Source organism: Falco cherrug, chromosome Z, assembly GCF_023634085.1.
Source record: "Falco cherrug isolate bFalChe1 chromosome Z, bFalChe1.pri, whole genome shotgun sequence".
NCBI classification, from domain to species: Eukaryota; Metazoa; Chordata; class Aves; order Falconiformes; family Falconidae; genus Falco; species Falco cherrug.
Genome location: NC_073720.1, coordinates 51,195,207 through 51,221,824, shown reverse-complemented (window position 1 = coordinate 51,221,824; position 26,618 = coordinate 51,195,207). Strand labels below are relative to the sequence as shown.

Sequence of the window (26,618 nt, the reverse complement as noted above, 5' to 3'; positions counted from 1 at the left end):
TTCTGTGTGATTTTGATACTTTCATTTGTTTTCGAGACTTTGTAAGCCTGTCAAGACATAACATTGACATCCTACTTCCTAGATTTTTCAGTTTGGTGATAACAGTTTGATGATTTTTTCATCCATACAAACTTAACGAGTTGTATATACATTTAAAACAACAGTGAGGGGTTTGGTGCATTTTGTTTTGTTTTGTTTTTTAAAGACAGGAAACCCACTGTATTTTTGTAAGTGGAGTTCTGGTTATCTACACTTGGGTATTTTTACTCAACACATTATCTAAGTCTTTTCCTCTAAGCTGTGAAAGGGAATAAGCTGGGAATCCTCAGTAGCTGCTGATGTAATGGATGTGGTGGAAAATGCATCTATTTTTCATACGTAGGATTACATTATATGGGACTTTTATTTCCTTAAGAATTCTTTAACAATTGTTACCTCAGGGAGTGGTACAAATCGTTGCTGTCTAGTTTACCAGACTTGGGAGGAAGCCAGTTAGCTGCCTCTGCAGTGAAGAACAAAAATCTCAAGGTGTTCATGAGTCTTGATTTCCCCCCTCTCCTTTTCTTCTCCTAAGCCCTTTTATTTAAGATTTTAAAATAAGTATATAACTTTACTTTTCCAGAATTAGTATATATTAAAGGTTTACTCAAAGTTGTTAAAAGATACTTTGAACATAATCTGAAACATAATCTGGCCTTCAGCCAAAGTAATTTTATTCATGTTGGAAGTGAATTTCAGCTGGTTTCTGGCTTTTCTGGAGGTTTATTTAGCTGACCCCAAAATGCTTCTGCTTTAAGGTAGACAAGGTCGTGGTTAGAGCTTAGGTCACAGAGTCAGGACTCCTGGGGTATTGGCAGCTATGCCACAGTTCATGGTGTTTAGCAAGGTGCTTGTGCTCAGGTGTGGTGCTCAGGAGTTACCTGCTAAAGTGCTTTAGCCCAAAAGAGCTACAACTTCTTGAGTAGTTGGGGACCTTCCCAGCCAGAAAGGGGAGAGTTTGGTCCTCTGTCTTGCCTCTTGCCACGTTTTACATCCTGTCGTGTATCAGCTCTGAAAATAACAGGTTCTTGTTTGAGTTACTACAGCTCAATAATACAGCAAAATACTACCTTGTAGTTAAGTTTTTCTTACAATGGGATATGGGGTTTGTGATGTATAATTACGTCTCTATTATTACTCATCTAAGTACCACGAGTATACATTGGAAGCAGTAACTGGGCATGCACAGTAAGGTTTTTTAGAAAGGGGCTTGGAGTTTAAGCTGTTAATCACAGCACTAAAAATAAAGGGAAGATACAGGAAATGAGTATACACTGGGTGAAATGAGACATACTGGGTAATTATGTACTTGAGATCAGTCAATTTTTTTTTCTTTTTTTCAAGAGTTTGAATTACCTGCTCTGTTCAGGAATGTAAATCACTGTGTTGTGGCCTTTACATTCTAACTTAAAATCCTCTCCCCTGTTTCTCAAGATACATGTGTCTGGGTTTTTTTTTCTCACAGCTTTTTGTAGCTGAAGGAAAATGATGGAAGAGAGTGGAATAGAGACAACTCCACCTGGCACGCCCCCACTGAGCCCAGCAGAGGCTGCTGCTGCCACTGCTACACCTGTCTCATTAGGTACAGAACTTCTCAGCAACTTGGTCACATTTATTCATGTCTTTTGAAGTACAGTGATTCGTCCAAAAACATTGCAATCAGTATAATTTAAGTGCTCTTCTCCAGGCTAATTGGAAGAATTTAAATTGTTTCTTAATCATGGAAGTGTGCTGCTTATCTGATGTGCACCTGGCACACAGAGTATTTTAAATTTTTTTTGTTCTTGAAACTTTTCTATGAAGTCATGTGAATGGAGTTGTGGTTTTTTAAGGATGTGGATCCAGAGAAATAATACCTTCTAATGCAGTGCGCAGTTAAGATGAGCAGCATAGAAGGGGGTCAGAACCAAAATAAATTTACACTCTTGTCAGGGATAGTGGCAAACCTGGATAATCACTTGGTTTTTAATATTGTGGGTGGTAATTAAAGCACTTTACCTGAACACTGTATCTGAACACATGTTATCAAGAATCTGAACACCGTATTTTAAATACCAAATATTTAATTTTCTGACATATCTGGTGGTGTTATCTTGAGTCACACTAGTGCAGTAGACTCCAAAGTGGAGTGTCCTTACCCCAGGGGGTGTGCGAGGCAGTCCATTGAGGTGCGGGAAGAAAATAATAGAACTTCCATTTTTATTTACTTTCCTTTAAAAAATGAAAAAGTAACTAAGCTTTACTAATATTTAATATACTGCTTGACACCCGTGTACTCACTCAGTTGGTTCCTAAGTTGGATATTCACATCCTGAGGGAAGAATGAGTGTTCCGTGACGCAAAGGGGATGACAATTACATCTTCACATGTTTGATCACTTTCATCATGTTGCAGTGCCTTGCAGTTTGTGTGCCTGCTTAAGTGGATTTATGGATTATGGTATCTGGTTTTAACTAACCCCCCCCAATATGGAAAACTGACTTAAAAAAGATTTCTGCAGAGAGACCACAGATTGAAAATACTACTGATAATGCGAGCATGAGCAACCAACAAGAAAATGGAAGAGCTGACACTTCTCTGACTCTAGTACAACCTCTTTGCCATTGTTTTTACTGCATAGTATGGCTAACAATCAGATCTGACAAAAAGTTGGCCAAAAAAAATTCAGAATTTTCAAGAGGTCCATTTTGAAATAAACTTTACGTCTGCTGCTGTTAACTATGAACCTTGCCCTAGTGTATATTGTGCCTTGAGGTATTAGCTAAGGATAGTACAAAGTCACCATGATTAGCAAGACATCTGAAAACTAAGCAGAACATGCAAATAAACTTCTACAACCCTTTTTTGTAATGTTTCAAATGATACAGTACTCACTCCAGTACTTAAGAAAAATAAATAAATCAGTAACTTAATGATAAATCTTTAGAAGCCTCTTTGGAGATTTCTTACCTAATAATGAAGACAAAAAGCTATGTGCATTGGCGAAACTCTCATTCTTCATGACGTGGCAAAGATGTCAGAAATAATACATGAATAACAGTATGGTGACAAACTAAAATGCATTCATCAGCAAATAGTGTTGGAAGACGCATAAAAAACATGGCTGAAGATTTGAAGAATCAAGTATTAAACAAATTACACAATGTGGGAGGTTTGCTACACAATCGCCTGAAAGTACAGATATTCCTAACATTTCAGCTTACTTTTTTTACCAAATTCTGTTTCAATAATAAAATACAGAAAGAACACTTTAAGCTCAAATCCTAAAGGAGGATGTGCCAGAGAAGTTATATCCTCAACAGTAAATTATTTCTTTAATAAAAGCAATGTTTTTATTAAAACTGTGTAAGCGTAACTGCTGATGGAGCAGTTGCTTTGACTAGGATAAAAATGGATTCTGGAGTGAGGTTACAGAGGGATCACCACACATGAAACTTATTCACTGCCTTATTCATAGGCAAGCTATTGCAGCAAAGAAACTGGAGCCAGAAGTGCACAGAGTGCTAGAGGATGTCATCAATGTGGTTGATTTTGTAAAAATGGTCATTAAATAGTTGATTCTTTTTAACAATACTTTGTAATGAGTGACCATGACTTTTTTTGTATTGCACAGATGTTTGCTAGTTTTTCTGTGGCAAGGCATTAAAAAGAGCTGTTGAACTTAAAAGATGACGTGAACTTTTTTCTTTTACAAAAAGCCAAGTCTCCCAGACTTGCTGACATTTTCTGTGATGACAGGTAGGTTGACAGCAGTGTGCTACCTAGTAGTTTTTTTTTAAAAAAATACACATACATAATTTGCACTTTTAAGGTAAAGGTGACATTTTGACAAAGCTTGATAGAAAAAGTAGTTACTGTAAGAAAGTCATGCTTTTGAGACAGCATTTTGAAAATTGGTATTTGGAAATGTTTCAATTGTTATGCAACCCTGTTGCTGAAAACAATGCAAATGTTGCATATAAAACCTGTCAGGTCTATACACATAAACTTGCAAAGAGAATTTCCTGACCTGTATAAAAATCTTCTAGACATAAGAGTGTCAGTGGCTTTTGAACCCATTTGTTAAAAATTCCAAAGTGCAACATCTTCTGATTAGTTTGCAAAAACAATTGATTGACATCAGGGAAGATTGAAATTTGCTAGCTGAATATCCAGAAGAACCTTTGCGTAATTGGTGTGTAGGAATGGAAAACAGCATGATTTACTAAGCACAGCCAACAATGCACTTCTTCCATTTGGATCTATGTGTCTTTGTGTGGTATCTTTTCCAGCTACGACAGCCATTAAAGCCAAGAATCAAAATACAAAAATTGCTGTATCATGAGGTGCTAAACCAAGATTTAAAAAATAATGAGGCTTCTTTAATCACATTGCTCATATTAAAAAGTTATTAATAATAATTGTATTATATACTATGTTGACCCTTATTAACATGGTATTTTTTTATTTCAATAGTATGTTAATAAATCAGTTTTCAGTGGGAGCAGAAAAGTTTTTATACTTTTCATAAATATAAAGTTATTTTTAATTTTTTCCTTTCATCTTTAATACTTTTAAAATTTCTATTGTATATGTTTTATACATAGCACACTAGTACAATGATACATTTAAATAGATTAAAAATAAGTAAATTTACATGGCAGGGTGCATCCCAAAAATTTTTTTACTGATAGGTGTGCGTGATAAAGTTTGGAGACCACTGCATTTGTGCAACTTGGCATATCATTTGACTGCCCTTGGTGTTTAGGCTGATGTCAGTGAGATGCTTGAGCTGATCCAACAGTTTACTGCTATCAGAAATGGCAATTTCTGTTTTTCTGGCCTAATTTTTCCAGCTAAACTTGGCTTAGAGGGCAGTACTGGCTTATCTAAGGATCAGCAGAGGGCCAGACTGAAACAGGAAGCAGAAGGACTAGGAGGCTGGATGACAGGGAGGAGAGGACAGCCTGGTGCTCAGTCCATCTCATAGAACCATACCTCTGAAGTAAGTCCCACTTTCCCAGATGTTACATGTGTAGGTTTTATTCTTAAAGATGGGCACTTCCTGCATCATCATTATTTGTATTGATTAAGCAGTCACTCAGAAAGAACAGTACTAGTTAGAAATTTCTGAGGCAGGCTTCAGCTGCTATAAATTCTGTAGTCAAATATTGACATCTTTTTAAGCTTATAAATAAGATCATGAAAGAAAAAAAATGTGGCTTATGAGATATTATTACCAAAAACTGTATGCAGTTGCTGTTGTATACAAACTCAAGCAGAACTAAAACAGTTGACCAGGTCAAAACTTGTCAGATATTTGAACAATTACATAACTGAATCTGTGATTCAGGTTTTTTTAAATTCATTTTTTCCTCTTTTTTTTCCTAGCTATGTCCAGTTCCCTTGCTACACCAAGCATGTCATCATCTCCTGCATACTCGCCATCTTTGCCAGCTGGAGTGTCTCCACTTCCGTCTCCTGTGATGACTTCAGCTTCTCTTCCACCTGTGCCTTCTGCAACAGTTTCTACTATTGCACCACCTCTAACTCCTGCCCCACCTCCTGTTGTCCCTTCAGCTTTTTGTACCTCCATATCCCAGTTCTCTGCACCTCCTCCATTAAGCTCTACTACTGGCCCTGGTCTTTCTGCACCTCCCACTGGTCCCCCCATTTCAGGATTTTCCATGTCTTCAAACTATGACATTACCAGAGGTCATGCTGGTCGAGCACCGCAGAGCCCACTGATGCCATCGTTCTCTGCACCTCCAGTCACAGGTAACTTTTTGTTTATATGCTTTTGTGTTTGTGAGACAGGATGAGGGATCTCCTGGGTGTCTTCCCACCACTCTGATGGAGTCCTGCAAGTTCACCTGCTTTATTATTCTGGGTACATTTAATTAATGTAGCTGCACTCAGAAGAAGGGAGAGTAGCCTTTAAAATACAGTCCTGGTCTAAGACGGAGAGTGCTTTTTAGTTAGAGTTCTGCTGGCATTTAGGCTGAAAGAAAATATTAATTTGAGAAGCTTTATTTTTCAACGTGCACAGGAGAGCCTGGCTGAATATATATGTCTATCTTTTGTTTAGACCAGAGAGTCAACTTCAGCCATTGGATTTCCACAGAATTATATGATATCTCTAGGCTGTAGTCTCATAATTTTCATTTTTTTGTTCTGAAAAGCTATCTATAATAAGCTGTTCATCACATGACACCAGCTTCTATTTTTTTGTTTCCAGCCACTAAATTGCATTAGAACAGCTAATAATACATACCTTCCATGCAAGCAATTGCTGCAGTTGCTGAACTGATGGAATTTTCTGCTAGTGGAATGGAAACTTGGCTCTTCAACTGCAATTGGTCCAGGCTTTTACTATTATTGGTGATACCTCCCTTAAATAGTCTCTATTAGGAAAATGTCCAAAAAGGCCTATCAGTTGTACAATGTAAAATAAAAATAACTCTCTATTAAGGCTAGTGTTGCAGAATCTGTTAAAATAGGCTTGTGTGATGGGGCAAAGACTCAAGCTTATTCTGCTGTTTGAGTTTCTTTTGTTTTCCTTTAAAATATCTAAAGCTATTAATTTGCTTGCTCCTTTTTCTGCTGCTACTGATTTCCAGCACTCAGTGTTAGAAAATTTCCTACTTCTCTTTCTTTTATTATATATGAGAACATTCCTATTTCTTTGTTTAAGAGCAACACCCATTCCTCCTTTTCCTCTACTGAGGGCTTATTATGAAAATTTGAGTGCAATAAAAAGCACCACTGTTAAAGTAATCTGCTAAGAAAAAAAATATTGTTTAATTTTATACATAATGTGCTGGCAGTCCTGGTTCTATTAGCAGATGTTGGTGAACTCATTTACAGTGGTTGTATCTGCTAACCTTTAACAAGCAGAATTGTTCTGGGGTCTTCAAGAAGTGAAGTGAATCAGCCCAGTATTCTTCTGTTCTTCCTGCTCATTTTCCTGTTAAACAATTGCATGTTGTTACAGTATAACAAATTAAACACAATAAAATAAATGAACACTTGTGTTTTATTTTTCCCTCTTAATAGGTGTTTTGGCAGATCCTATTACTCAACAAGCAACTTTCTCATCACCTTTGGCTCCTGGGACTGGTTCAGCAATCACTTTTCCTGAGGAGCATGAAGACCCCAGAGTATCTACTCTCCAAGGTGGAGTACCTGCTGGAGGACTGTGGGGTTTTATAAAGGTATGGGTTTTTCTCTGTTACCCTTCATGAGGAATTACCATTTTTTACTTATTATAATAAGAAGTATCTGATTTTTTAAATGCACGTTGCTATAAATCCTCTTTTCACCAGCCTCGTGCATGGTGGCTCTTTTTAATAGTGGTGTTTGCTGAAACTATGCTTTTGCTCTTCCTCTTTATAGAGAGCGAAGAGTACACTAATGCAGGTGTCTAGGTTAATTTTTTTAAAAATATTTATAATATATTATATTTTATAATATTATAAATAAATATTGTAATATAAATAAAAAAATTAATTTATTATAACAAATAGTGCTTGTGATAGAAAGATATGCGTACCGAACAGGTTCTATCACGTCTTCTTAAATCAGTTGAAGCTTTAGAACCTCTTAAAGACTTGAATGCTAATTTTTACTTCACAGCCACTGGATGCAGAAAAAGTCTTGTTTTTCCTCGCCAGAATTCTTTGCACATCCCATTTCTTTATCATTTCCAGATGAACTAAGTTTGATTTCTATGGGATGCAAATCCTACCTGTTCTATAACAAACAAGTCTCTTCAAGAAGAGACAAATACATGTTTCTTCAATCAAAGAACAGTTTGCCTAAGTAGTGTGTAAGATATTTTGTAGGATTTTTCTATTCTGCTAGAAGGCATGGAGTATACAGTGCAGAACAGATGCTCCTTGTGGTGTGATTTAATCATACAGAGGAAATAAGCAGCAACATCAAGTAACAGAATTTCATTAACCTGTACCCTTTTCAGAGCTGTGAAAGTTGCTACGTGAGTAACATTTTCTGTATTGTCTCATACTATAAGTGTGAAGAAAGAATTGGTAATTTTGATGTCCCAATGGGATTGCAGAGTTTTAGAGGGACTTTCAAGTCCTTTTGAAGTGAAAAGCTGGGGAAAAAATATTTATGTGACACAACAGACTGAACCCTCACTTATTCCAGGGATATGTATCTTGACAGTGATACAGGCTTAAAGAGCAAGATGGATCCTCCATCAGTACCGTGAGAGCAGAGTTGCCCTTTTCAAAGAGAGATGTCTTCTCATGATCATACAAACACTTCTTCCTTCAGATAATACTGTTCTTCTCTCGGAAGATGTTATTCCTTTTACTATTTGCAGTAGATAGTAATGTTCCAGAAGAGAACATTTTTCTTGTAACATGATTCTGTAGCTGCTTTGAAGTACCAGAGCTTATAATGGCAAATTAGTTTTAAAGGTGGTCTCATGCACATTACTGTTGCCTTTGTACCAGTAAGATGCAAAAGGTGTCCTCTTTCTATTTATGGAGAAAGTCTGTGTCATTGACTTCATTAATAAAATCTAGATTTTGTTTGAACTATTAAGCATTACATGTGCTCTGTGTGTTCAGTGACCTGTTTTTGAGAATTTCCTAGGTGGAAGGATGAGGAATCATTCATTAATACTGAAGCCATCAAGTTCCTGATGTTTATAAGCACACATCAGAGTCTGGGTTATTTAAAAATCAGCCAGAATCTGGGAGATAAACTGGTACTTATTACAGAAGTGCATCCTGGAGTCCCTGTTGAAAAGCTTACACAGTAGTTGCAGCTGTTATCTTTATTTCTGTTCTTGAAGTAGTTTGAACTACCCTTTTCCCACTGGTGTTCCTGAGAAATCATGCACCTTTCTTCCAAATTTCCTTCAAGCTAGAGAATATCCAAGGTTGTGACAATCTAAAATTGGCATATTAATGGTCTAGAATCGAATGAGACTGTTTCAGTTCCTTGATATGTCAAAGGTGGCTGAGAGTTTCATAGAAGTTCCAAGGTCAGTTTCTTTGTAATACATGAGAGGCAAAGTTGGATACTATTGCATTCATTGCACCTTACAGCTTGCATATTCGACTGTTTGAGCAAGACAGCCATGAGCTGAATTTTCAAAAGATTTGTGTTTGTGTTCTACCGACGTGGAAGATTCTGCATTTGAGCAATTCAGGTTTTTGTTGACTTAGAGTTGACTTGGTAGAAATTCTAAACTTAGGTGCATTATGGTTCACAGTGTTGTGATAACTTCATGTTTTTCATTGGTTTATAACTATGGATTATTTCTCCGTGCTTGTGCTGGGCTGATGAAAGTAAAGGCATCTTACACAGGTAGAAGCAGCAGCTTCTTGCTGCTTAGGAACCTGAATATCTGCTGGAAATGGATAATGACTTCATGTTAGTTAGGCAACCAGTCTGCTGATTGGAGAAGTGCTGCTTGGCTTTGCATTACTGGAGAGATGCTAGAACTGGAAATGCCTACTTAAAATTTTCTAAGGATCTCATAGCATTTACTCATTTTTTGTTAAAACAATAGACAAACTTCAAATTGTGAGAGAGCTGAGGGAGGAATATTAATTTTCCTGTTCTTGATAGCATTCTGTGGGTGCATGACTAGTCACAAGAGTATATGTATTACTTGGTGAATGCTACCATTCAGAGAAGTCTTGTGTTATATTCATAAGAAGCAAGTAGGTACAGTGGTCTCTGGCTTGAAAAAGCTTAGTTGTAATTGTTTTGTTTTCCTTACTGAATTCTACAGTCAGACTTAGTGTTCTGCATAGTGGTGAGAAGAGTACCTGAACCCAGTAGTGAATTATTTCAGTGTGAGGCATGGAATAAGATAATCCTTTTTTAGTAGCCATACAATATCCCAGGAATTGAGGTGTGGAATTTGTGGGTTTTTTTGTGTGTGGTTTGGTTTTTTTGGTTTTTTTTTTTTTTTTTTTTTTATTTGTTAAGTTTGCTATGAAGAAATAGAAAGCATTCAAAGGTTGGATGGGGCTCTGAGCAACCTGATCTAGTGGAAGGTATCCCAGCCCATAGCAGTGGGGGGTGGAACCGGAGGATCTTTGAAGTCCCTTAGAACCCAGACCATTCTATGATTTGTGGGAAAGAAGCTTTACTGAGCAAGAGATTCTGAGATAATTAAAACTAATCTGATTCTGCAGTTCTCTGAAATACTGTGTAGGTGTAGCAAGTAAGAACTGTCTGGAAAAATGTGTGTGAACAGTGCTGTCCTGTGTAATGCTTGTCATTTAGTGGAACAAATACAAGCATGTGCAGTTTTAATATTAGACTGAAAGCAGTCTGTTTACTGAAGAAGGTTTCTCTTAAATAGTTTCCAGTGCTTGGTCTCTCAATGATTCAGCACTGGTATTTTTCCTCTTCTACCCTGTGATCTTATCTGAATGTAAACAAAATTTTGACAAGATACATTCTTTAAGACTATTTGCAAGACATAGTACAGTGTTTGTGTTTATATTTAATGAACATTTAGGTCTGTTAGCAGTTCCACCTGTGATTTGGCTGGAGGTTGTGGAACATTTTTCCAGCAGTGTTTAGAATCTATTTATAAACTGAGGACTTTCAGCTCAGTTGCACTAGAAACATTTGTTAGTAATGGGCCTTTCAAAAATAGATCCCACTGTCTTTAAGAATGTTAGAAAAGAAAGACTCTTCAGCTTGAATTATCACTGTCTAAATCTAGCTACCTAGTCTGATGATACCTATAATTAGCATTGGGAATCTACAACTTTGCTAAATACTTCTGGTCCCAGAATAGGACTACATCAAGTGTGTTGCCCATCATCACTGGTGGGGTTGCTTCTGCGTTAATGCTGAAGATGGTAAAGATGAGATTTGAACTTCATTGTAACTGAAAAGTTAAGCACAGATAGCCATATCCTGTAGCATTTTTGCTGAGGACTGAGATACAGTAAGTGTTACAAAGTGTAAATGTGGTAAAAACACAAAGTAGCTTAATATTTGGGTTTTGTTTGTTTTTTAACTGTAACATTTTGAGTCTCTAGGGGAAAAAAACCCCAGAAGATAACATGGAAATCTATTTGCTTAAATTTAGGGTGTAGCTGAGAATCCCATGGTGAAGTCTGTTCTTGATAAAACCAAACATTCAGTGGAGACCATGATCACAACACTGGATCCTGGCATGGTTCCATATATCAGTAAGTATTTGTGACAAACCATTAGAGTAATACATGTAAATGTTAGAGAGGTTAATATATTGGCACACTAGTTGTACACTTTAACAGTTTGCATTTGCAGTGTGTTAATTCAAACTGACAACGCCGTACTGATTTCTGAAGTGTATTGTCCAGTGAAACAAACTCTTACTCTGTAGGATGACTTTTTAGTGTGTCTTGAGGTTCATTTGACTTTGTATTTTGCTATAGTTCAGATAGTGGCATAGTAATACCCTTTAATTCAGATTGTGAAATATGAGGACATTATTAAAAAAAAAAAAAAAGATGATGAGATCTTGTCTATAATCTCTAAGTTGTGTACTGTTTTCTCCCACTGTCTGTATTTAAGCCTTACAGAATTGAGTTTAAAATACACTTTATGTGTTCTGTTGGATCACATGCTTAAATACTATTGTGTAAGCCATGACATTAAAGTTAAAACAACCCAAAAGGTAGACATACTCAGAGAGGCATAGGACAGAGATATTTACATAGCTTTTGAGGCTTTCTTCTGACTTCCAGCTGTTCCACCTTTCTAGCCTAATAGTATTTATACTATTTTTAGGAAATTTGGCAAACTTGAAGCAGTTCCTGAATCAGTTAGTAGTAACATTAAACTTCTAAAATGGGCTATTGAAGTCTGAAGTATTGCTGAGGATTGAACCTGGAAAGAAGAGCACAGCATTTCAATTACAACTTGAAAATTAATAGGAAGGAGAAGCATTGTGGTATTCACCATTTTTTGTTTTACTAGAGTACATTGCATGTCACATATAACTGACCTGAGATTTCTACTTCATTAAAATAGGGAAGCAAAAGATGTAATTAAGGTGATGGCTTGGTTTGGGTTTTTTTTGGGGGGAGGTGGAGGTTATTTGTTTGGTGGTTTTTTGGTTAGTTTCTTTTTTCCTTCCAGCAGTCTGGTAAGCAGTCATCCTTCTTAGTTGTGCCAGTACTTCACTTTGTCTGAATGTAGGTGAAGCTATTCAGGAAACTGGTAAGGCTGAGGAGAAACTATTAAAATGTTTTTGCATTTTGTTTTTCTGGGCTGTTTTTCAGCTGGAGCTATTCTGTGATCCAGCTAACCACATTGCTGCACTGTTGTACTAATTCAGTGGACAGTGTGTGGAATAAAAGGGGAAGTTGACCTAATTATTGACTAGTAGTTAATTCTCTTACATTTAAGGGAAGATACTCCAGCAGCTGATCAGTGAGGAGATAGTGGGATATGAAATCAGTGAGAAGGCCAGCCAGCAGCTAAGAAAGTATTTGAGAGGAGTAGCAGGATGCAACACAAAGCTTCAGTAAATGTTGATTATGCACAATTTGGAGAGCTGTATTTAAGGTTTATATTGCAGTCGTGACTGTCCCTTTTTAAAATAGGATCTGTCAGTATCCAGTAACAGTTTGGATAGTTTGCCATGGTATTCGTTGGAGAGAACATTACCTAGAGGAGGAAGTAATTCTAATAAAATGTAAGGTTCAATTAGTGTAAGAAAATTCAGTGTTTATCTCAAAGTTCTCTAAAGTTATGTTAAAAGGGGAAGTATCTATATACATCTTGGCTGTTAATATATTGCATTTGTTTTGTAGTTGCAGATGGTGAAAATAGGGCAGAGATTTGTAAACTTAGTATTCACCTCCTTCTAGAAATGTTTTCTGGGATCAACAAAAGCCACATCCTCAACAAGTGGCCCCACTTCTCTCTGCTCTCTCTATCTCCACTGCTGCAATTCCAGACACTTTTCAGATTCCTCACAGCAAAGCCTGCAATTACCAAAACTTCTGGATGAGGTGGTTGATTTTTTTTTTTTTGGTCATGTGAGAAAATGTATTTCTGTAATCTCTTTCTTGAAAAGAGCTGAACTGTTTTCATTAGCATATTGTGAAGATGTCATCTGAGGCAGGCACCTGGAATAGAAAATTCTTGTCTGCACAGGAAAATGGTCACCTTATTAAGCATAATCATCAATGCTTTTGTAACGCAAGGCAGCAGGGAATCTTGAATTGTATGGGGAACTGTCATTTAAGTTTATACTACACAAGATACAATGCAATTCCATGTTCGAGTGCCAGAGCTTAACTTAATGTGACAGTGCTCTGAATTTACCAGGGTATATCTAATTTCTTGTATTTTAGGTTTTACTATTACCATAGCGTGTGACAGATCTTGTCAGAATTTTTTTCTTTTAATGCATGTAATATCTTTGTTTCCCCTCTGTAGTATCTGTAATGAACAAAGATAAGCTTTTGATACATGATAATCCTTAATACAAAAGAACATAATCTGTATCCTGCTCTTGCAGTACACAAGCATGGGGCACAGTTACCATTCTTAAGTGCCCATGCAGTAATTTACTAGGTGTGTTACAGGTTACTTTTCAGTTGCATTAAAAATCTCTTTAATGGTTTTTCTGGCCCTGGGCATTCAAACAAGGCTAACTTAAGCAAAAACCTGCAGTCAGTTTTCAGCACTTGTTTACTTATTTACTTGTATTTTTACTTGTTTACTTGATTTCTATCAAGAAAGAATCAATGAAAAAAGATACTCTCAATAATTTTTTTAGCCCGGTTGTTACCCAGTGTTTAAAACAATTGCCTAAAGTTCAGTATACACCCATTTCCATTTAGTAAAGCAATTAATAAATAAGAAGCTACAAAATAGCCTAAATCCCAAATAGATTGTTTTACTACTCTTCTAGTCTGTCTCTGGTGAGTCTTCATAAAAGGATGATGTTTCCTGTAACTGAGGTCTGCTAAGTAATACAAGCAAAATAATAAACGTTTTTTCTTTGAAATTTAAGCTTCAGACTTATTATTATCAATGGAGGAATTTTTGTTACATCAGGATAAATACTGATTTTGTCAGCATCTGTAATTAGTGGAGTGTTAGTGTTTAGAAGCAAAACCACTGGACTTTTTAATTTTAAGAGGTAGCTTAACATTTTTCTACAGTCAGTTGGCTTGGGAAATGACAGGCTAAAAAGGCTGTTTCTTCACTAGTTTGCTACTGTTGTCCTAATAAATGCCTTTCTGGTTCACAAAATCATGTGGCGTGGGTTGGAAGGGACCTCTGAAGGTCATCTTGTCCAATCCCCCTCCTTCAGTGAGGCCACCTAGAGCCAGTTGCCTAGGGCTGTGTCAAAGCAGCTTTTTAGTATCTCCAAGGATGGAGACTCAACCACCTCTCTGGGCTACCTGTGCCAGTGCTCTGTCACCCTCACAATAAAAAATTTTTTCCAGATTCTCTTATGGAACCTCCTGTATTTCAGTTTGTGCCTGTTCCTCTGGTCCTGTCACTGGGCACCACATGAAAGAATCTGGCTCTATCCTCTGCAGCCTCCCTTCAGGTATTTGTACACATCAGTAAGATTCCCCTGAGCCTGTTCTTCTCTAGGCTGGACATTCCCAACTCTGTCAGTTTTTAGTCATAGAAGAGATGCTCTAGTGCCAGTGGTTCATCTAGCCTAATATTCTGTCTTCAGCAGAAGCGGTAGGAGATGCTGTATGGTAAATGACAGTAGATCTCCTGACTTCTGTAGTGCTTTCTCCTTGTACTCCTCCATCATCCACAGCCACTGGCCTAAGGGTGGCAAGAGGCATGTACCGTACCTATTGCTTGTAGTGCCTGTTTGTGGACATGTCCATTAATTTGTCCTTTACACTTGCTGATGCAATTTACTTATGCAGCTTTCTCAAATGTCATATTCCATTTTTGAAAAAAGCTTAAGCTGTTTGTAAGAAAGCTTGTCACAGCAGGGGCAAGTTTGATGAGGGTTTTTTGCATAAATTCTGACAATAAAAATGATCCAGCTGTGATAAAAGCAGATGTGAGATATAATTAAGCTCATCAATCTTTTGTAGTAGTTTTAGATTTCTTTTAATTAATTAACTGTTCTGTTTTATTCTAAAAAAGCTTAGTGGAGACTCATCATTCTTTATAGAGATACTGCCATATGGAAATGTACAAAAATACTTTTTGGTTCCATAGATATTTAATATCTAAAAAACCAAAGTAAAGCTGTAGGGAGGCAGACAAGCAATAAAAATAAAATTACACTGAAATTCACAGTCCATGGACATCTAGAACGTAATGCGATCCTTTCATTTAAAGCTCATGTAATTTGACAGCTGTTCACTGGGGTTTATGGACTGCATCTGTGTTCTTGGTCCCTCTCATAAGGAGGAGTTTCTGTGTCACACCAACGTTCCTTACCACTTCCCAGAATACCAGAACATCCTTAGAAACAGATGTCTGTGTTATTCGCCTGCACCCATGAATTGTCACCATAAATAAGTGGTTTGCTTTTTTTCAAGTGCTGAACAACTGTCAGTTCCTGTTATCCGTCTTTCATCCGTGAACCATTTAGCTGATCATCTAACTTTTACTTGCTAACTTAAGTTACTTCTGCTTCACAAAAGAACTTTGGTACAGTGCACGAGAAAAAGAAGACCATCTGAAGCATACTTTTAAGATGTAGAGTGTATTTGAACTAGCTTATAATGAGAATGAGGAAAAATACATGTGCAGATATATTTATTTGTATGTATTTTACAGAAACTGGGGGAGAACTGGACATAGTTGTTACTTCCAATAAGGAGGTAAAAGTCGCAGCAATCCGAGATGCCTTTCAAGAAGTCTTTGGAATGGCTGTTGTTACTGGAGAGGCTGCACAATCTAACATCGCGCCCCAACCTGTGGGCTATGCTGCAGGTTTAAAAGTAAGTTGATACATAACAGTACTAAGGTACCTCCAGTGCAAAGAGAGAGTGTGGAAACATTCACCCAGAGTGATCTGATTTTCCATAAAGGGAAGGTGATTTTTTTTTTCTTAATTGCCATCTGGATCATTAGGTAAGTTTAAAGCAGCTTTTTGAAATAGTTTTTGGGTTTTTTAGCAAACGCATTCATAATGAATGAAGAACATTTATGTAAATTTTCTTATACTGTCATAGATTACCATCACATCTAGCATACATTGTGATATTACTATAATTGCAGAGTATATCAGGCATTTCTTCTTAGTCTATTAGTAGCATGCCATGTTGAGAATGTTAGAAATTAAGAGACTCTTTGAGACTGAATTGTCTCCCCATTAATTCTGTAGATTAAAGACAGTTTGATAATGATTGTCAGGGATCTTCCTGAACAGGTCTGTGTTATGTTTAAAAAGTAAGAATTTGCTGTGCAGCTTTGCAATTAAAAATGTGTATGTTCATCAGGTGTATCTAGGTGTAGCCGCCACCTTGGTCAATAACTAAAACCCCTGAAAACAATTATTTAGTGTTCTGTTCCTTAAATGTAAGCAAACCTTACATTTACAAGTTTAGCTACTGCAGTGTAGTAGTAGTAGTATTTCTATTACAACTTCAGAGAGAACAGGTTTGGAGTGAATGACTCCTACATTTTAGTTGGATAGGTGCCAAAGCAAAGATTTTCTCCTTTGATCTTACAAAGTTGGTCCAAAGCTCTTAAAGGATCTAAATGCAACAAATCTTAAGTGGCAAAAATGCCGGTGTGAGTAACAGAAAAATACACTGATGCTTTAAGTAATAATGAAACTTGGTACAGTTACAGGTTAGGAATTCTTTGCATGCTAATCTAGGTTTCTTTCATAGAAAGCTAACAAGCTAAAAATATTTGATTCATTTAACCATAGTTTTTGTTAGTTTGGGATTCCATTATGGTTTTTCTTGCTTTTTTTGTTTTTCTAATGCTGAAATAAGAGTAATTTAAAAAAATCTTTTATATTTTCTGATTAACATGAAAAGTATATTTTGGAGTTCGTTTCACATTCTTCTGTAAGCGTTGTAATATGTTGTCATTCTAAGAGAATGTTGTCTAACAGCTTATGTTACTGTTTAGGGAGCCCAAGAAAGGATAGACAGCTTGCGTCGGACAGGAGTAATACATGAAAAACAGCCTGCTGTATCAGTAGAAAGCTTCATTGAGGAATTGCTTCCTGACAAGTGAGAACTTTGAATATATGCCTGGGAGGGGAAAAAAAACCAAACAGGAATATTCTTTGTTGACTCAGAGGGGCCACTAAGAAGTTGCTGGCAGTATCACTGAGCAGAAGAAAGGAGAGAGTATTTTCCATTTTGCTTTGGCAGACTTGATTTTGGTGATGATGTTCAGCTGTTTGTCCAGACATCTTGAGACTTTAATATACAAAATTCTTGTCAAGTTTTTCAAGATTCACAGGATAAAACCACAATGAAGTTATACTGAAATAACCAAATTAAGAAGCTGTAAAAGTTGGAATTTGGCTAGCAGTTTGCTCACACTTGTGTGCGCACTCTCTCTTCTCTTTCTCTGAAATTGTATTCAGTTCAGAAAGTATATTGGGAGATGTTCTGGTATTTATAGTAATACAGTTTTATCAGATAATGTATTATTCATTTTCCTTTCACCAAGAATGTACTTGCTACTTTTAATTTGCACTGCACAGACATAGCAATGGTGTTCTCAAATACATTACAACTTCATTTTGTAACATGCATTTTGACAGACAGTTCTTGAAGTAGCTTTATAATTAGGTTCCAAAACATTAAGGACAATGTTACGTTTTTCTTAATGCAAACTCATTTTTTTTTCCCTAATGTTTGCATTTTTGTTCATGTGATGGACTGATTTATTTTTTTGACACATCCTCTACTCTTGCTCCATTTTTAAAGCTACATTTAGTATCCTTTAGTGGAAGATGGTTTGGTGAATTTTCTAAAGTAAATAGACTTCAGAAATGCTTCAATTTTTGTTTAGTGTTTATTTATCTGATTTAGATGTTTTTTTCTATTTCCATAAAGGTCAAACTATGACAATGAGATTTCTTTTTCACAGTAATTGCTGTTCTTGTCCTTTGCATTTACTCATTCCTAAATTTGAAAATGTTGCTTAAAGTACTTGACATGAAAGAGCTCACCCAGGACCAGTGTTATGGAAAGGAATGCTAGCTCTTCTGTCCACACATTACAGGCCTCAAGAATGTCTTAATCTTCCATATTAGAGTAGAACCAAATACTAACTTAATGCATGCTTTAATTTTTATCCAGTAGGCAACATTGACAGCCTCCTTGCATTGAAAACTTGTGGTGTTACAGAAAACATTTAAGTAGAAATTAGAAAACATTTGTTACAGAAAACTATTTTTGGCCCTTGTTTTTTTCTGCAATGAAATGATAGGTCATGGTGCTAGTAACTGATTACTTACTTTTCTGAAGTGACCATTATGGTGTTACAGTTCTAATATGGGGGATGCATTGTTGCCTGTCCAAAGGAGAGGACTTTCCAAGTAACCACCCACCAATACTAAGAGCTCTGCAACTAATACTTAGCATCAGACACTGTTTAGCTGAACCAACTCAGTTGTCCATCAGACAGCTTAAGGATATTACTTCCCCTTCCAATTGCATGTCCTGAATACCGTTTGCTGAAAAGGTTGCAAACTCTTTTATGTATATTTTATCCGTTAGACTCTGACTCTTTTATTAATTAGAAGCAAGTTACATTTAACCATGAAACTTTAACAGTCTTCCATAAGTGCAAGTGAGGTAGTCCTGTACTACAGAACATAGCAGTGCTCTGTTCCCTGCTATGAAGATGATGCAAGTGAAATTATTTCTTCCTGTCTTGCTCCACTGAACTCTTTAACATGCTTATGTGGCCCAGCCAGTTGTTCCTTGAAACTGAAGTCTTGCATTTTTTTATAACAACCACCCTGCTTCCCATGCTTTAAAGAATAAAATACAATTTATATGTAGACACATATATACGACATCTGAAACAACAACTAAAATAATGTTTTCCTTTTAAAAATCTTTCACAGTTCTTGGCCTTGGCTTTTGTGTTTATGCTTTCCCTGGAGTATGTTTCTCCTGTGGCAGCTCAACTGTAAAACTGTAACAGAAATTGAATACAGTGAAGTGGTGATGATGCATTGCCCTTGGTTTTATTTGCATCATGTCAGTGTTACTAGTTTGTTGATAGGGAGAAATGATTTAATGTTCTTGCAAGCTAGATGGGGAGTCATTTTGGGTACTGCTTCAGTAGCCTTTACTCTGTCTGCTACAGCAGGCACTCTTCTGAAATGCGCAGAAGTGTTTCTCTGAATAAATAATTTAAAATATTCTAACAGAATTAGACATACCCAAAAGTCTTCTCAATATAGAGCATGAGTGAGACATAGGTTATTTTTTTTAATTGTTAGGGAAAGAGGAACATTCTTTCAAAGGTTGAATGGGAACTGTAGCATAATAAATAGGGTCAAGAGAATGTATCTGCACACGTGCCAACCCCACCAGCTTTCTTTGTTTCTTTGATCTGTAAGTTTCATGTATTTTACATATTTTTATGTATATTGTTTATTTGCATGCATACACGTGGACTATAATTTTATATATATATAACACGATACTCGATTTTTACTTGACCTAGAACAGTAATGAAATTTATTATTACATTATTATTATATCTGCTAGTAGGGTTTGTAAAATGGTCATAATTCAACTGCTAACATGTTGTTTTTAATTGAGCGATACTCAGTACTCAAAAGTCATGTCATTGCAGGTGGTTTGACATTGGATGTCTGATTATTGAGGATCCAATTCATGGAATTCATCTGGAAGCTTTTACTCAAGCAACACCAGTGCCTTTACAATATGTTCAGCAGGTGAGTTTTCTGTTTTCTTACTGGATTAGCAGTTGAGACATAAGACTTAGGTTTTAATTTCATTTGTGATGTCAGTTTTTAATGACAATTGCTCCACTTGAATGTTTTAATTTATGAAATGAGGATAAAAACTAGTTTTGATTCATGTTTATGTGTTACGTAAAAATATTCAGGCATTTGTGGCAAAGCAATTCTTGATCCATGAGTCTTACTCTATAGTACATGGCACTTGGAAATACTAGTTTTACTTTTCTATTAATGAGGAAGAAATATTCCAAGAAGAAATTAACCAAGAGGAAATACTAACCCAGAAGAAACTAATCACAAAGACGTGCTCGCCTAAAAAGGAAGTAAAACTTTAATCATTGAAATATTGTCATCAGTCTGCTTCAGTGACTCAAAATTAACCCTCATGAATCTTGACATGGATGAAGTAAGAATAGTTATTCTTCCTCAGGTGTAGAAGGAGTTCTTTGCAGCTTAAGTAGTGCACTAAACGTTGCACCAAGGAAGTGCAGTAAGCATTCTTACCCATCTGAAGGCTTGGTTTCCTTTCCTTAACTTGCTATACATATGTATTGTAGTTTCATCTAATGCCAACAAAACTATGTAATGATGAAGCGTGTGTGTGTTAGCAATTCAGTCAAGTTACACTTAATTTAGGCACAAGTTTATAAATTGAGATCTTAACCACTCAGTTTTTAATAAAGCTTATAAAGTTGTTGATTACCAGCAATCAGGCAGCATACTGTACTGATTAGTATTCTAAAAACTCATTCCTAATAAGTAAATAAATAAAGGGTACCCCTTCTTCAGATCTGTGCTTGGACTTAATTCCGCCATGAACTTAAAAGGCAAGGCTGATATTCTTCTGACTGTGCTATTCTGACAAGAGTGTAAAATTTCTGAAAAGGAAAGATTTAAATCTTGAAAATATCATAGTTCATCCCATTGAAAATAACACAGTAGTGTGCAGTTCTTAAATATCACCAATAGAAGTTTTTCATAAGATTGTTTACATTTCTTTGCTCACACACTAGGAATTACTCTAAACTCCAGTCACTGCTTGTTGCCTGACAGCAGATATGAGTCACGTATTAGTTAACTCTGGTCTGAAAAGTCATTGTAAATAAGTGTTTCCATGAAGAATTTCAAAACAAAACTGTTTGGGGTTTGACCCTCAAGGAGTTGTTTTGAGAAAACAAATAGTAACTGTTTAGTTGTTTTGTTTTGATTTTTTTTTTTTTTATAGTACCAATTCCAATAGAATGAGTGTTTGTGGGATTGGTTTTAGTTCTTATTTTTCAGAGTTCTTACCATTTTGAAAAGCTGATGATGACAAAGGAGAAATATTGCTCTGTCTTTCTGAAGTTTTCCAGAATACTTTTCAAAAAGATTGGAGAAAGACGTGAAGCTGCAGGAAAAAAATACTAAGCAGATACAACTTCATTGATTAGATGATCTTTAAAGGTCCCTTCCAACCCAAACCATTCTAGGATGCTATGAAAACAGGCAGAGCAATGTGAGGTTACTACTTAAATAATTGTCACATTCTCTATGGAGCATTGATATGAAGTAATTTTTTTTTAAAAAAACATAAAGTACAACAGGTATCTTCAATTTTTGTTTCACAGAATTCTCTATTTCATCATTTAAAAACCACAGTGAATAGCTTAACTTTTTGATTTTTTTTTTATCTTGAGTAAGCATACTTTGTAACTTTGAGAGGTAGTGTTTACCTTGTAATAGAAAAAATTCTTAACTTTTATGCAACCCATTTACTGCATAGCTTGGCGTATAGCAGAGATTCTGTGGAACTATAAACCTTTAAATTGAGTGAGGTCAAATTCTACTCTCCTGTTTAAAGAAAACTGTTCTTATCATCAACAGCAGACAGTTAATTTTTTCCTAGTCTTGTTATTACATATTTCAGTTAACTTACACAAAATGTGTGGTGGTGAATTACTGGGCTCTTGATTGTGTACATGCCAGTTGTTACCTTTGTTCCTGTTGTGTCTGTTTTAGAATCAAGGTGGATTTCTCTCAGGGGTGTGCAAGAAATACGTGTTTGTATATATCCTATCCAATACCTTTAAGCAAAATCTAGATTATGGCAGGAAAAAACCCAGCAATTATATAGTTGTATTTCAGACTGAGAACAGAAAAGAAATACGTTTTGGACAGGTGATGTTATTTGTTATTCATAGTACTAACTATTTAATAGAGGCAACATTAAAAACAATTATGCTTCTCAAAATTCTTTGAGACACATTTAGCTATGTGTTTTGTTGTTCTGTGTAGTGGAAATCGTGGTAAAACTGTATAGAATAGATAATTCTTTTGTTAATGTCTTTACCAATGGCATGGATTTTCTGAGCACATAATATGAGACTCTTGGCTACTTGTAGCTAAATACAGCTTGATTTGAGGAGGTGAAAAGGTGGATTTGAGGGCTTGTTCTGAGAACCTTTTTCTGTTGAGAGACCAGGTGTCACCTCATTTATTGCTGAGCCAGAAATTGTAAACATAAAGGGAAGCTACTGCAAGGTTGTTGGTTGGCTTTTTTAAATTTTATTTGAAGTTTACTGGTTTTCAGCAGTAAAAATAACAAGTGATTTATGAAGTTACATGCAATTGTGGATCATGAGATATCATAAGCAGATATTCAGTCCCTGCTTGCAACTAACTGTACTCTTAGTTGCTTTTGCTGCCAACATGTTCTGACTAATAAGGAAAATTTCCTGTTCCTTTGCTTAAGAAATCTGCCTTTTTATGTACCTCTTGATAATAACAAGTTATTTTAATATTGGAGCAGACTGCATATTCTAAACACATTTATTTATGTTATTGTTGCAAGACAGTAGTTTTAGGAAGGCTGGAACATACTAATGAACTTTGATCCGCCGTACATGCAATGGAAGTAGACTAACTCCAATATTTGTCAAATTAAAATCTGTATGAAGAGTTAAAACCAATGTGCAATGCTATAAAGAACTGAGAACTAAGAACAGTCTTCCCTTCACTGTATACCACATTGTCCAGAGGTGGTTGCCTAGGATGAACGCCAGATCAGATAAATGCAGTGATACTTCCTGCACTGTTTCCTTCAGCTTCCAACTGCAGTATGCAGTCCCTCTGTGATCCCACGTAAATAGCTCAGGCCTCTGTTTCTGCCAGGCTGAGCTATCTTCCTGTATTTGGCTGCTTCACTGCTTCAGAGGGACATTTTCATGATTTTTAAAACCTTTGGAGGGTAAGAGTCATTGTATAAATATGTATCATTATTGATTCTATCTGTTGGCTACTTTAAAAGAGAAAACTACTTCCTATAATGGCAGAATGTCTTTACTCTCTTAAGCATAATATTTTAGTTTTATACTGTGCAGGTGTTATTTGGATCATGGTACATGCAAATAAATACAAAAAGTATAATTGGCTAGGCATATTATGGGACAGTCTGAAATTTGGATTCTAATACTCTTAATTTCCTGTGTAGTCCTACTGTTGTAAGATGTTTACGTACGAAAGTTAGTAATGGTGAAGACAGAAAGAAAACTACTCATTTCAAACTCTTTCAATAATCACTTCTCACAATGTTACACAGGCTAAGAGTCTCACTCCTCAGGACTACAATCTGAGATGGTCGGGCCTGTTGGTGACCGTGGGTGAAGTGCTTGAGAGGAATATACTGAACGTCAACAGGACTGATTGGCACATGGTATTCACTGGCATGTCCCGTCGGCAGATGATCTACAGTGCAGCTAAGGCTCTAGCAGGAATGTACAAACAACACTTACCACCCAGGACCATTTGAAAGAAGGCTGATCCGTGACGCTAAGCAGTACTGGTTTTGATTCTAGAATTGAAGTGAAAGCTACATACTCTGAATCTTAGTGGATACAGCACAGATCTGTAATCTAACTGTAAAGCTTTTTAAGAAGCGAAAGTGATTTCCAATAGTGGAAATGAGCAGTTGCAGTTTTTAATTACTATAAGATTTCCCATATGATTCACAAAACAGGAAATCAGAACAAAGACGTATTTACAACTGGGACAAATAGCATTACAGTTTGTAAAGTGGAATGTGCTATTATTTGACATCTTACTAGGCATTTGTGGGGATATTTTAGTTAGCATACTTTTTCAAAGAAGGGGTTAATTGTTCAGCTATTCCAATTCTATTAGTAATATAAACATGCTGACTGCATACTAGGCATTTGTGGGGATATTTTAGTTAGCATACTTTTTCAAAGAAGAAGTTAATTGTTCAGCTATTTCAATTCTATTAGTAATATAAACATGCTGACTGCATAACATCTATGTTATACATGCATTTCTATCCAGAGAGACTGCTTTCTGTATTAGATGTTTTCTTGGGGCCTGTGCTTAGGTGATACCTAAACACATCATAGGTTTGATGTCGGTATATATAAAGTTCTCAGAAGTGATGCTGAGTAACTTTTACAATACATAACAGTGAGCTGCTGAAGAAGAGCACAAATCCATGCTCCATTAGTTAAAGTTGTTGCTAAATAATTCTGAAATCTCATTTTCCATGCTGCATCTGTATTCTTATGTAACAGTAGTGAAATTCATGTCCAGGTAAAACACCAGACAAATTTTGAGTAGCTTCAATGGGTTTTAGATCACATACCACATACCCATGAAATTTTCTCAGTAATTTCAACAGCATAATTTACTCCACTGATTCCAAACTTCATGGAATTCTTTAATTTTTTTCTGTCAAAAAACTTTATATGGAATTCTATAATTTTTTTCTGTCAAGTTATGGTTGTCAGCAATTTGATGTGGAAAATGGTGCAATGTGTATCACTTGCTTTGCTATCCTGAGATTTCTAAACATTTTTAAGTGTTAAATGCCTTTTTGATGTCATGAGCTCATTGCTTTTCATATAAGTCTTCAGTGGTGTCTGATTTTTTCATGCCTATAAATACCCTCTATCCATACTCACACAATCTTATATCTTTATTTAGAAATACGGAAGTAGTTGTGAAGAACATATTTTGGTAATAATCCTTTTTTTAAGAAATGAAGAATAAACAAATACTTTTTGTTTGCCTTAAAGAAGCAGTTTTTCAGCTTATATTGCTGTGCTTTTACCTTTCTTAGATGCTTTCAAAGGAATTTTTATATGCAATATACTGTTAAGCCAGCTCATATTTGTACCCAGTGAAAGCCCATTTCCAAGTAATATATTTTGCCTTAATTGGCTTACTCTGTAAATTAGTTGAATAAATGTTTTTCATGGAGGACTATATCTAATTTAAAGGGTTTTTTTTTTAATATAGCTGACGAACATCTGTTATTGAAATTACGTTTTCACGGCCAGATTACAAATTTGGCAAATTAAATGCCTGTCTTGCATGGGAAAAAAACGAAACAAACATAACCTGACTCTTGTGGTCTTGAGGTCTCTTTCTGGGATCACTTCTTTGTGTCATAAACTGAAGGATGATATGGGGACTTTCCTTTATCATTGTAAAGTACATTTACATTATCAAGTAAAGGCATCTTTGCTTTTATTGTAATTTCAGTTTGCAGTGTATATATGTTGAATGCTTCCCTTTTATCCCCTGCTTACAGCATCCACCATGATGTAAAAGAAGAGGACATGAAATCATCAGTAGGTTTGTGTCCCAGCATGAGTTACAATTAAAACTGGAGAGGAATTTCTATTTTCTTTCTTCCTTTCCTGGCCTTCACTGTTTCTCAGAGGTGGAAAGAGTAGAGGCAGAAGGCAGCTTCTCATTTTGCAGCACGAGGTTCATTGTGTTGACACTGGCCCAGCATTCCAGCTATTTCATGAGGAGTGCCAATGTGGCATACTCCAAAGCTGCCATGGCCTGCCTTAGAGAATTTTTAGGTCTCTATTCTCATGTAGAAAAATGCTTGCTTTATGCCAAAATGAGAGCAGCTGCCTCACCTGATCTTCTGTCTGTACGCTTTCCTCCTCATGGTTGAGTGCTGGGGTATGATGTGGTCAAGTGAATTGGTCTTTCTCCATTCAGATTCTCTGGCTCAGTGAAGGTCTTATGTAGTTTTGACTGTTCACCCAAGCACTAAAATGGCTCAACTTGATAACTTTTGATGAGTTCCGTCCTTTTACTGAGCATTGCTTGTTTATGTATAAAAAATAACATCCTCACATAAAAGCCAGGAGCTCAGCTTCTTCCTTGAGAAGCCAAGGAAAGGAAAAATGTCAGCAGTATGCTCTGGAAAGCTAACAAAATTTGAAATGACTCCATGTCTGAGTGAAGACCCTTTTTAGGGTCTGAGTTGCAGTTGGCATGGATGATTTCCATTGGTCTAGTGGAAGGTGTCCCTACCTCTGGCCGGAGGGTTGTAACTAAATCATCTTTAGAGCCCCTTCCAACCCAAACCATTCTATGAATCCTGGAGGAAGTTAACATTCAGCTTTTTACCATCTGCTGGATTGTGTTGTGGGCTATAATAGGCGAGGAAACTCAACTGGCATCCTGTGTTGGATTTATATTGAAACAAACTTAGAAAAACAGATAGCAGGAAACATTTGGACATGTAAAGACAGTTCTAAACTGCTAGTCATCAGTGTAGATACAGCTGCAGAAGCCATTTCTTCTGCTTTGTGAATGGGTAAGTTTGCTCAAATATGGGTGTCATAAACAAAAGCTCTGGAAAAGCTCCCACATTTGAAGATGGAGGATATAGAGGACTGCT

General features: G+C 36.2%; 1 protein-coding gene across 5 annotated transcripts in view; it reads left to right on the top strand.

Annotated features, from left to right (window-relative positions):
* The window catches only part of PRRC1 (proline rich coiled-coil 1), a 30,788-nt gene extending 5,609 nt beyond the window's left edge, over positions 1-25,179 (top strand). For all 5 annotated transcript variants that reach the window (XM_055699199.1, XM_055699200.1, XM_055699202.1 and 2 more), the window contains exons 2-9: positions 1,505-1,621; positions 5,410-5,796; positions 7,075-7,232; positions 11,111-11,213; positions 15,790-15,953; positions 17,098-17,201; positions 19,798-19,900; positions 23,505-25,179. In XM_055699199.1, the coding sequence (XP_055555174.1) occupies positions 1,525-1,621; positions 5,410-5,796; positions 7,075-7,232; positions 11,111-11,213; positions 15,790-15,953; positions 17,098-17,201; positions 19,798-19,900; positions 23,505-23,714 (1,326 nt within the window). In that variant the 5' untranslated portion in view covers positions 1,505-1,524 and the 3' untranslated portion in view covers positions 23,715-25,179. The remainder of the gene's footprint in view (positions 1-1,504; positions 1,622-5,409; positions 5,797-7,074; positions 7,233-11,110; positions 11,214-15,789; positions 15,954-17,097; positions 17,202-19,797; positions 19,901-23,504) is intronic.
* The last annotated feature ends 1,439 nt before the right edge of the window (positions 25,180-26,618 follow it).